Raw genomic sequence first — 12902 nt, forward strand, 5'->3', positions numbered from 1 at the left:
TAATTTTACATGCTTAACAAGCTTCTGTACGGTCATGTAGATCGCATCCTCCTGAAAACCTGCCGCTCTCAAAAGCTCCAACTGTATTAAAAAACTCTTAGAAGTCTGGTGAGAATACGATTTCGAATGTGCGGAAAATAGAACCGAAAAAGCAATGCTAGTTTTTACCACCTTCGAACATGCAGAGTTGAAATTTAAAATTGGTTTTTCTGACCTTGGGCAATACATCCAGCACACATGCTTATTAGATAGTTTAAGCCTCGCATCTAAAAATTGTAGCTGGTTCTTATCTGGCACTTCATGTGTGAAATCTAACCCAGAACCACATTTATGGAATACTTGAAGTACATCATGAACCATTTGTTGGAAATTATAATACTTCACAAAGACCAAAAAATTATCAACACATCTTAGCACTTTGATTGTTTGGTCATCTAGGTTACTTTTTACATCTCTATCAACCCTACCTAGAAAAACGTTAGTTAGTACTGGAGCAACTTTGGAGCCAATGCAAATGCCAGATTTTTGTTGGAATAAATTTCCTTTCCATCCAAAAAAAGTTGAAGTTAATTAAACAGAGAGAATCTCGAGAAAACTACCAACAGATACACCACAGGTACTAGAAAATTTGAGCTCATCATTGCCCTCGGTGATACCCCATTTAACACTTATCATTAGATCATCATGTGGTATGTTATAGTACAGATCTTGAACATCGGTGCTAAAAATATTATGATCGCCAGGATTAGATTGAACGAGGAAGCTGATGAGATCATCCAAGTTTTTTACCTCAAAAGGATCTCTGATCACCAATGATCGCAAATGCCTTTGTAAGTAAACTGACACAACCCGCTGCCACATATCCTTTTCCGTGACTATTGCTCGAAATGGAATGTCAGGTTTGTGGGTCTTTGCTGCGAAGAAAATATCCAAATTAAGCCTTTTAGCCTTCTTTACTGATGAAGCTAGCTGCTCAAGGTTGAAGCTGTGGAGCAGCGACAGTGCGTGCTCCTTAACTTTAGCAGGCTTCAGATCTACTGCTCTGAAATTCTTTCCCATTGCATCTAACACTTTTTGAAGAAGATACTCTCTGGCACCACAACAAAGAAACCTTCCTTATCAGAGGTCAAAATATGAAGGCTTCTACTTGCAGCATATTCTACACAATCGTTTACAGTCTTATTCTTTGAGCGCCTCTCTCCTGATCTTCCCAGCACATCCACACACTCGGCTATGAAGTGTGGTCTTCTTTTCTTTGGTCCCCCGGTGGGGAAGAAAACCCTAGCCGCAGTCACCTTCTCTGGCGGGGTGAGGCTTGGCTCGTGGGCAAATTTTTGGCCAAGACCAAGGGTACTTCTGTGCTCTTCTGGTAGAGTCTCATCGCCAAGAACCAACACTTTTGCTTTAGGCACGTTCTTCTTTTGTGGTTTTGGAAGGGTAGACCGAGCAGCATTCCACATTCATTAGGCTATATGATAGGACGTCCTAAACCACGCCAGGAAATCCCATCTGCTCTTGCCTTTGTCTTTTTCCTACCAGCAGGCTGTACGGAGACAAATCTGTGAGGTACCGGCTTCTAATAAAGTTAGTTGTGAGTTCAGCGCTGCCCTGTGTGTTTCCTGCCTTTTGTCTTTGTCGTCTTGCATTGCCCGGCACTTCAAGATGTTTGCCAATGTCAATGATGCATTGCATTTGCCGCACTGACTGCTCCTCGGTGCCACGCTCTGCTCCTGCTGCGCCTCGCGAGAACTGGCAGTTTGCATCTTCAAAGACACGATGCGCTCACTGGGCTCACTCATAGATATCTTAATTTGCAGATGCCACTTGGTTATTGACAGTGTTTCGAAATGCTTCGATTGAGGGACGTGGAGATCGCAGAAGAAGTAGCAGCCAAACGAAAACACTGCCAAGGTTTATCCAGCAAGTGCTGATGTTGCCCCGTTCCCTACTTCAATGGAGGTTGTAGTTGCTTTGGCCCTTATACGCTGCTACTGCAACACAATAGAGGGCACCGGTGTATCGCTTGTGGATAGTTTACACTATGTTTGAGGACACCGTGTTAAAGCATGTGGCTGCCACTAAGAAGCAGGCTACACTGGTACAGTACTTTCAGCCAAATAAATCAATACTTTCTGGGAGGCTTCAAGTGAATATTTGCTGCGGCACAATTGGGGCGCAATCGGAGATCCTTGTTCGAAGCGTGTGTTCAGTTGCACCGTGCGCAATTGGCCTAGACTGCGCCCACTTCGCACGGCAGACGAAGTCGGCACGGCCTCTGCTGATTGCATGCAGCGCAATCGACCGCATGCTCCCGGCAGACGAAGTTGGCACGTGGTGCATTGCGCGTGGTGCAACCGAATGCATGCTCCGAACAGTGGCCCCAGATTGCACCCTTAGTTCATTGATTGATTTGCAGAAGTTTTACGAGTCTTTTACATTATTTTATATATCGAACTATTTTGTGATCACAGCGCTGTTCAATATATCGAGGTCCGACTGTGTGTGTGCGTGTGTGTGTGTGTGTGTGTATATATAAAATAAACATAAGATGGTCCGATGGCAGGATTTGAACAGAGAACTTCTAGCACAGCAGCCTGGTGCTCTAACTATTTCACCACAGGCGCATGCCCCCAGCAGCCAAAACAGAACACCCTTAAGCATTCCCGCATGTAAGCTAGCACATTAAGGTGCTTGGTGCATTTTATTGCAATATCAATCACATGAACACTCTATGCAATCTTTTGCCTGCCTCGATAATTACACACAAAAATACCGATTTCTTCAGTTTTAATATGTTTCCTGAAGAACATTACTCAAATTAACAGTACTGCTCCCTTTATGTCAGAATTTGAGGGCCAGGTGGCAAAATATGTCTAGGCATGTTCATATTCCAATGTGGTCTGGTGCACGAGGCAGCTGTATTCCAAGATCTCAGGTTAAACAACATTGCTTGCTGGAATGAATTTTAACACAGCTATGCAGACCCTGCCAGCTTGTGCCACCATTTTTCCACATATAGTCACTGTAGTACTTGTTAGTGCGGGATTTCTGCAGCAAAGCTCTGTTTCCCTCACGTCACGCAAACATGCCAAACAGCACAGGGGTGGGGCCTTAAGTAGATGCCCCTTTAGCGGCCGCAGACCAATAAATAATAATGTGTTGTTGTTGTGAACTTGTTGTTTTGTATGCTTCCCCGCTGCAGACTTTGTATCAGCCGATTTGATCCCGTTTGAATGGAACTTAAGCACCGGTTCTTGCATAGTGCACTTTGCCATTGGCTAAAGACTTGCGGAGCAGAGCATATACGCCTCTGTAGTAGCTAGGTGCAGTCCTCAGATAGCCCTTGCAACACGGATGCACACAAGCGTTGAGTAAAGGTGGCGCAGCTCTTGTGTCTGCGCTGTTGACAAACAAAAATATGTGGCTCCAAGACCTGGCGCTGCAGGAACAGGAGGCGTCGCAATGCCTACAAAACTCTGCAGTTTAAAAGCACGAAGCGGATACATGTTTTGCTCGCCGTAAGCATGCCGCATTATAGGAACATGAGGCCAACGCAAGGCAGCAACGCTGACAAGACCCTGTAGTTCTAGCTAATGCTACTCACAGTCAGTTTTTTGTTTGCACATGTCATGCCATGCATGTTTACTTAGCCAGCTTATGCTTACTGCAATTCATACTACCACTAAACCTTTGTGTAATATTCTAACATGTTTCTATGGCATTGTTTTGCCGTTATGGCAAAATTATGATTTATTAAATAAATCGATAAAATTGTATGGCCGTATTCGAAGTGAGGACATACAGCACAGAAGCCTGATATTGTAACCATTACGTCGGGAACGCCTTTTTCCTATAGCAGTGGGCCTCATAATCAGATCATAGATTTAAGATGGTAAACCTCGTAAATTGAAGTTAATTACACGTCATCACACATCAAAATGTGGGCCAATCCTAAACATAGCGCAGTAAAATAAATTTTTTTTACTCCGATGCTTCTCCTACTCTCCTCACGCGAGGAGTGATGTGATAAAGTGTGGTGCACGATGACTCCGCCCATAGCTCACCCGCAACTTGCTCAGGAAGACTTTGTCTTTCATCGACATAACTGGAGGTTGAATTGCCTGCCAACTTTCTTTTTAATCATTGTTTCGCAATTGGTTTTTGTACAAGTGCATCCAAGTTTAGTTTTGTTTTCTGTGGCCTCCATGCCCGCTTTGTGTTTATGTATGCAGTACGGTGGATGTGACCACATTCCCCTATGTGGTGTACAAAGCCTTCCTTCAGTACCTGTACACCGATGAGGTGGACCTGCCTCCAGAGGATGCCATAGGCCTTCTGGATCTTGCCAACTCATACTGTGAGGCACAGCTCAAGCGACACTGTGAACGCATCATCATGCATGGTGTGCTTGTAGAGAATGTTGCCATGCTCTATGCAGCTGCTATAAAGTTTGAAGCCAAGGTAGGTCTTCATGTTTACAGAGAGTGCCATGCTTTTCTCTGTGTTGGCTAGCGTGATGTGCCATAGTGTATCTGTTAGCGATATTAAAAGCAGTACTTGATTTTCAGCAGCTGCCGCTGCAATGAAGGCATAATTCAAAAGCACTTGTGTACCAAGTGTAATAGTGAAATTGGCGCCAAACTATTTGAAAGCCCTTCACTGTAAGAATTTGGGTGATGTGCACGTTCAAAAGAATTTTACTCACTTTTCACTGAGCCAAGTGATTGCATTTAAAACTGAAACCATGGTTTCAGCATTAGCACTAGAGGTTGTTTGGGCGGCACCTTATACCCCTGCATGCAGACCCAATTGTAATTGATTTCTTGTTCGCAATGTCTGGCTTATAGCTGTGGCTTTGTTATAGGCTTATGGCTTTTTGAGCACTCCATGTTTTAAAGGGGCACTAAAGTAAACTATAAAGTTGAGCTTCTGTAATAACGTAATAAAAGATTAGGCTTCTGTAATAATGAATTCATCATTCATAATGAAAACAGTTGTTGAAAGCGAGGAAATGACAAAAATGGGAAAATAGCACCACCTGTTATAGACTGCGATACCTCTCATGTGTGCTGTTAGCTATTTGATTCACAGAGAGTGGCTCCCACATCCAGCCAGTGCAGGCTGCATTGCTTTCTCTGTTTACAACCGCTAGGGCAGCAACCACCCTCGCCCCCTCCGGCTGCAGAGACTCAAGTGACTGTATCCAGTATCCTGAACTCAAGCAGAGTGTAAGAGTGACTCATGCAAGCAGAACACCTGCAGTTGGCTAAATAAAGAGTTTCTAAAAGACATAACAGTGGCATAGAGGGAGGTCAGGTGAAGATTGTGTCAACTACACAGTTTTGGTGCAGGCAGTTTAAACTGAGAAGCAGCAGCGCGACGTTCGGCAGAAATTTTCTACACAACAAAGTGATATACTGGTGCGCAGAAAACAATGATAGACTTCTGAGCGAACACTCTATCGATCCATCTTGTCTTAATATTTACTTTAGTGTCCTAAACTAGTTTGCTGTTATAAAAGGCATTTCACATGATGGCTGCCACTTGCTTGAACATGTATGAATATAACATTTAAAGGTGCCCTGGACCACCTTTTATCGAAGTAAAGAAGTGCATTTGAAGTTAAAATAGACTATTTCAGAAATACTTTGCTACGAAAGTACTTGAATGCACTCAACAGAAGCAGACTTACGGGCAATCAAAGGTCACATATGATCCCATTTGCGGTGCTCCCATTCCTTCAATGTCTTGCACTGCAAAGGCTATGGTGGGAGGGAGCGTACCCACAATGCTCCGCCTGCTGAATGTCACCATGGCGCGCAGTTCGAATTTGATGTTGGATGTTCACGTCGACACTACTACTACCGATTTTGGCACCTATGACACGCCAAACGTGGTTGTCCTCAGTCAGCCACAGTGCGCTCAGCCAGCGGACTTGTGGCACCTCATAGTGGCCATATATCTACACTACATAGCAGACCACAGCTACATGCAACTGTAGTGCATATGTGCAGCATTTGCTTTGTGCACAACAGGGCTTGAGTGCATGCTCGGCTTCATGTGCTCCAGTCTGGCAGTGTTACATCGTGCACACCGGATTTCTCCTGCAAACAGCTTGACCGGTGTATAGTAGCCACATATATCTTACGCATTTTGAAGCACTATCAATATCGTGCAAAGCAAAGTCTGCCAAGGCATCTGACCAGGAGCAGCCAGGAGTGAGCCCATGCTGGCAAGCTTGCGTGTGGTCTTACCTTAAGTGTTGCATGGTTCGAGGCTAGTTGAGTGTTCAAAACTAGTCAAAATTAGCGAGGCCCCATGGCAATGACACCGATAAGCAGGGTGGCTAAAGTTTCACTCAAATGCGGGCGCCCAAGCATGAGCAGACAATGGTCTTCTTCTGAAAATACATAAGGCCTATTGAAATTCGGAACCAGATTTTCAATGTTACTGTGTCAATAAATATGCACATTAACGCTAGGAACAAGTGCACTGGTCCAAACGCCCTTGATTAATGTCAGCTATTGGCCAATAGCAGCTGCACATAGAAATCTGCTATATCACGAAATAAAGCAGCATGAAAAGGTTGAGGAGCAGGCTTCTGTTGAAAAGAGAGCGTTTGAGTGAAAAGCGACTTCGCGCTTAGCTTGTGAGCTCCACGCACTGCGCACCACTGCAAAATTTGATCAAGATGTTCACACCAGCATACGCAATCCGTAGACTGTGTTTTTTTCGCCAAGTATGAGAGGTGGTTCAGGACCCCTTTAAGAAGAGGATAAAGAGGCAGAACGTGCAGCTAAAAAATAAAAATTCACAGGTGGCACTTGTAAGCTGTTTAGCGAGATAAAACAGCATAGTGTTGAAAGGCATGGCAGACATCACTGCTTGCAATTACTGTGGTGACGAAATGCAGCTGTATTTTGTGATACTGCCAACATTAAACCTGTGTGTGGAGCAGGAGTCTCCCTTTATTGCACTTGACCTGTCCAACCTCTGTCAGAACAGATAATTGTGCAACATAAATGTGGAACATAATCATACCAGAAGGCTGTGCAACCGTTACTGTGCTCCTAAATACCTATAGATTGTTTACTGTAGTTAGTTGGTGGAATGCAAAAAAATATAATACTACTGGCTGTAGCCCTATTAGACTTTTTCTGAGTGTAGCCAAATGCATTAATTGCCACAAGGAGGGAATGCGCTTGTTGAACTAAAATAATTTATTATGCATATGAAGCAAAGTGTGATGTTGCGCTCCTAAAAGTGTCCTGCGACGCTGTGCAAACTTCGTGTACCCTCCAGAACCAAAGAGGGCAAACATAAGTTTGTGTGTTGAGTAGACAGTGCCTTTTTGCAAATAAATGATTTCTATCATACATGAATGAGGATTTTTACAAAATTTACCTTCTTAACTTTCAAAAGATGTTTACCACCCATATGAATGTGTTATGAGGAGTTACAAGCATAAGGTAAGCTAAGAACGATTGAGTGTCTTGTTGTTCCCTTTTGATGTCACTGTACTTCCACGCTTTTTAACACTTTTCTTGAGACAGAATTTGTTCACAGCACAAAAAGCATACCACAATATTCTCAAGTGATTGCAGTTTTGTTGAAGCACAAAACACCTTGGCACTGTTGAGCAAAATTTTAATTCTAACTTTTTTTATCTGAAAGACTAATTCGGTGACCAGTAAGCTAACGAGAAGGGTGACAACACTTGCATTGACTTTAGCAAATGATTCGGTTGAAACACCACACGAGTATATGCACAGGCACAAATGACACTCGAATGGTATAGATTCAATGCACGGACTAATCAACGTCAAAAAACGATAGCCTTTTCATTTTTTGATAGAGATGGAGAAGGGATGCTCACACACCAAGCACTGAGACTCATTTTCTTGCGGATTCAACTATCAGTCTATGGCACACACTTTGTAAATCTTGCTTCTCTCCACCTTGCGGGTTACTGCAGAACTATTACGTCACACACACTTTGTAGCGCTGACAGGTTGCTGCCTAACTGGAAGGCTCGGAGAATGTGATCTAAAGGATGGTTGAGAAGGCCAGCTAGCATTCCACTGCAGCATGTGTGGTGTCGTCCACTCTTCAAGAGTTGCTCTGTTCTAACAAAAAAAAAAAATTGTGAACCATTCCACTCTGCGAAGGAGGTTGACCAGTGAAGTTGTGTAGCACACGACAAAGAAGTGACGGAATTTGGAACAGAGGTACAAACACATTTATTGTCTTGATTGGTGGTCATTGTGACAAAAGGTATGCAGACACACTTATTTTTATATGTTCGCATTTATTCATGTTATACATTCGTTATGTACATTCGCGTTTTCATTTCGCGACATATTGATGCAAAGAATTTGAGACCGAAATCACCGCACCGACTGGCAGTGGGCCAGTGCCGTCAGTGCCTTCGCAAGGGGAAGGGGTGGGGGGGCAGTATGGCGACGCTGGCATGATGAGTGCCATCGGAGCAAGCTGTGGAAGAAGACAACGAACGCGCAAACAGGGGCACGAACGATTGCTGATGATGATGATAGTTTTTACTCGCACAGATTTGTTGACGGACACGAAAAATGCACGGTACCCTAGCCATAAACAGCTTTGCTGTAAAGTACACTCTACCTAGACTGATAATTGAATCATCAAAAATTGATAGCCTTGGTTCTTGGTGTATAAGCATCCCTTTCCTATCTCTGTCAAAAATAGTTATCGTTTTTAAAAGTTCATTAGTCCACACATGGCACATAAAACTGCTTGAATGTCGTTTGTGTGTGTATATACAGAGTGATCATATTTAAGTTCCATGGAATTTTAAAAAATAGCCTGTTGTAGATAACATCATTCTAGTCCTTGAGCTGGATTATTCAGAGAGGCAGACATTACTCGTGTGAGAAATTGACACATATTCAACTAATTAACAAACATCCACTAATAATCTTTTGAATTATTACTTTATGGCAGATATTGCAACTTACGAATTGTAGCTGGTGAGATTGAAAGGCATATTCACTTGGAATGAATTTCCAGAATTATGCCAGTTTGGAGATATGCGCCATCAAGCTTTCAGTAAAAATGCACTGTTGTTCCACTTACTCTTTTAGCAGAATGTGCTTTTATGCATTGAAGCACAAAAGCAACCGAAACACCCATGTATTTCATTCCACACTTTGGGAAATATCTCGAAACTGGTGTCGTCCTGTAAATTCAAGTGCATACGTCTTGCAAGCTCACCAGCTACAATTTATAAATTCTAATATGTTCAACAAAATCAATTAATTCAATTAGATAGTATTTGTTAATTAGTTGAACACATGTTTACGTTTCTCGTGCTAGTAATGTCTGCCTCTTTGAATAATGCAGCTCAAGGACAAGCGATCTGCCGCAGGCAATTTTAAAAATCATGGAAAATTTGAAAATGATAACCCCGTTTAACTATAATGTATGTGTGCACACCATCATGCATATATAGCTTTGACTGTTCTAGTTGCTTGTGCATGTTTCGGGATTGTAAGTCTCCTGCATGTTCAGAAGAAACCATTGTTGTGAGAGGCAGTAAAAACACATTGCAGTGGCACTGAAAACAGTATTATCTTGACAGATTGCTTGCACATAACCACAGTCGTAGTGGATTACGCTGTACTGAGGTGGTAACAACTATCTGCTGTTGTGAGAAAAATGGAAGAAGGAAAGAAGAGAAGAAGAGCGAAGTTTGTGCAGTGAGGTATCGCTTTAACAGAGTATGCAAACATGCCAACTTGAAATATTCACTCACTGCCATCTGGCTAGAATAAGGCCCTGTGTATATTACCAGGATTAACATTCCGTTTTCTCATTTATGCAACAGTATTTCATACTGGCAAATAACAATTTACTCAGAAAGTGAGAAAGTGCATTTGTCTTTATTAATTTTATATTTTAGATGTAAAAATGGGAAAGTAGGCTTTATTAGAGTGAGCTATCAATTTCTGCATTTACTCAGCACATTACCCAGAAGGGGAGGCCCAATGGTGGTGCAGTCAAGTGTTCATGTGTGCTGATTACCTCCCTTCACAGCTTCCCATTTTGTTACCCACTTTTATAATTGTCTCGCCTGTTTCTCTAAAAACTGTTGCTCAACTTTTTGAAACGAGTTGCAATGTAATTCCATAACATCTTCCAGGATCTGGAAGAGTTCTGCTTCCGGTTTGCCATGAACCATCTCACTGCAGTGGTGCAGACGGATGCATTCCACAAGCTCGAGGAGTCTGCGGTGAAGAGCTTCATTACAAAGGCTGCTGTATATGGAGCATTCAAGTACTGACAAAGAAAGTGTTGAAAATATAAATGTACATGGCAGTGTCCAAATACCACCAATGCTGTGCGTGCCATAGCGCAGCAGCACTCTTAAAGCAATATGCACGGGTGTTTTGGGGTATTATGTGTCTGTGATATTTTTTTAGCCTTGATGTGTTTTATCAAACCAGTCTTTTTTAAAAAATAAATGCATTTTCACTCTCTCTGTGTCTGACGTTGATGTCTGGGTGTTGCTGCGGAGCATTTTGAAGACTGCAAAACTTTCTTGATGAATGTTGTTGGCACAGCTTACATGCACGAGTCTTCTCAGGTTTTATGTATTCATATGCTCCTTTTGTTGCCATGTATTTTGGCATATATTCAAGACACTAAAAGCGAGAAGCGTAAAGAAGAGACATCAAACCGAGTGAACATTTGGTTTGCTTCACTGCACAGGCAGAAAGGGAAGACGGGACAGGTAGATGGTAGAGATAAATAAGGTGAATGCTTATGCACAACTTTCACAACTCTACAACCAGCATGCTGAATGTTGAGATGATCGCAATGATGCCAGAATGTGCATGCTGGATAACAATGGAGTTCTTTGCACTGCAGTTCTCGTATGCTTCTTAGCATGTGCAGATAAGCAATAAGATATCGTAATAACTCGGGATAACTTGTATACATGAATCAACTCATAAATGCAAAAACTGTAAATACTGGTAAATACTGCAAGTGCAGCAGTCTGTGGCTTCATTAGTGTGAAAGCATGGATGGGGTTTTCAAAGTGTAACAGCATGCATACATATGCCCTAGTAATGCAAAAAATTCATAGCATTTAGTTCAGCTCAGTGTTGGTTGAGGGTCACAAAACTCTTCCATGATTTGCAAAAGCATATGCGTATGTACAGATGAAAAAGATGTAGAGTTTGCACTCGTATACGCTAATGGGCATTGTGAACGATAAATATTGGACGTAACATTAAGAGACGGGAAGAAGGCGGTGTGGATTAGAGAGGAAACCAGGATAGCTGATATTCTAGTTGACATTAAGAGAAGAAAATTGAGCTGGGCACACTATGTAATGTGTAGGGCAGATAACTGGTGGGCCATTAGAGTTGCAGAATAGGTGCCATGGGAAGGGAAGTGTGCAAATTTTCAGGTGCAAGTTGGAAACTGCTAACTCAAGGTGGATAATTGGAGATCGCTGGGGAGGCTTTCATCCAGCAGTGGACATAAAAATAGGCTGATGATGATGAAGCTAAGTAATCAAATTTTCGTACGCTGAGACTGAACAGGGAGAGCGACCGGATGCATATCCAATTCCTGGTAATATGCCTTTATTGCATTCCCGTGCTCGGGAAACGGCGGAAGGCTGAGGAGCAGCCTGCCAGCTCTGAACAAAACCAGCATAAATTCGCAATAGTCATCTTTAAGAAATATTGCATCTGTGATTCTCTATATATTTTTTCTGTCTTTGAGAAATATATAAAAAAGAAAGGCACGAATGAAATTCTAGGAATGAAGCTAGTAGTACTTTCGGGGCGCATAAAGAATGATGCCACAGGCATTTCCGATGAAACATTTCGTGATGCATCTATTTCTGAGGCTCGCTGCGTAAAGTAGTCGCTTGCGTCTATGTTTCTGTTCTACGCGATCTTTGACAACTTTCCTCGACGATTTAGTGCAAAAATCAATGTTTTCTCGGAAAATCCCACACAGTGGCATTGACAGGCAAGTTGTCGGCACTTCTTTCCTTGTCTGAAAACGCAGCAGACGCCCATTCCGCAGAAACTGATCATCATCGCATCACTGGCTCATGAAAAAAACCGCGTGGCGCCAGTGGCGCCGCCACCATCAACTAGCGGTGAAGTGCTTCTCTGCCTCATCCTTCAAAAGGGCATCCACATATTTCTAAGCACGTAGATTATAACAACGCTGTGATTTCGCCATTGATAGTCATCAAATTTGTCTCCTTGAGCGGTGGTAGAGTTACTATGTATACAGTAACTCTAAGCGGTGGTATTGGCGGCGAGGAGTTATGGAGTCGCCATCTATCGGAAGCGCCTCGCCGGCGTAGTATGAGGGATCACGTGGCGCACTCCTCATAGGTTTTGCTGTCAGCGCTCGCTGTAAACACCACGCGCGAGCTCTCCCGGACATTTCTGTAAGTACTTTCGAAACGAGAGAAGTTTCTTACTGTCTAAATAATAATCTTGGGCGAACTGAGAGCACACAATCGTTTACAGACGCTATCTCTTTACCGAATACGTACAGTGAACGCCACTGCGCGCGGTCGCCGCGATGGAGTCTCCCCAACCCGCTTCTTGCGTGAAAGGTAGGTAAACGCTGGGAGCAAACTATGTGAAATATGTTCTTATAGTGTTTGTATAACTAAATGGAGTGTAATAGAACGAAGCCTCAATGCAGCGATCGCGCAGATTCGCAGCGACCGACTGCGCGTCTGCATGCTTGTCCGCGCACTGTGTCGCTTTCTCTGCGCGCGCGTTTTCGCACCGTGCCATGAGCTTTAGGCCGCAGAATATGGGCATTTGACAGTATACAAGCAACCATTGTTGCGTGGGCACTATCAGAGCTGTTCAAAAATAATT

At 43.0% G+C, this 12902-nt stretch overlaps 1 protein-coding gene across 3 annotated transcripts in view; it reads left to right on the forward strand.

Annotated features, from left to right (window-relative positions):
• The window catches only part of LOC142571729 (RCC1 and BTB domain-containing protein 1-like), a 40605-nt gene extending 30091 nt beyond the window's left edge, over positions 1 to 10514 (forward strand). For 2 of the 3 annotated variants that reach the window (XM_075680285.1, XM_075680284.1), the window contains exons 12-13: positions 4233 to 4461; positions 10178 to 10514. In XM_075680285.1, the coding sequence (XP_075536400.1) occupies positions 4233 to 4461; positions 10178 to 10318 (370 nt within the window). In that variant the 3' untranslated portion in view covers positions 10319 to 10514. Of the gene's footprint in view, positions 1 to 4232; positions 4462 to 5152; positions 5213 to 10177 lie in introns of those variants that run through there. The other variant, XM_075680286.1, reaches the window with a different exon arrangement.
• Positions 10515 to 12902: the final 2388 nt, after the last annotated feature.

This window comes from Dermacentor variabilis, chromosome 2 (assembly GCF_050947875.1).
Source record: "Dermacentor variabilis isolate Ectoservices chromosome 2, ASM5094787v1, whole genome shotgun sequence".
Lineage (NCBI taxonomy): Eukaryota > Metazoa > Arthropoda > Arachnida > Ixodida > Ixodidae > Dermacentor > Dermacentor variabilis.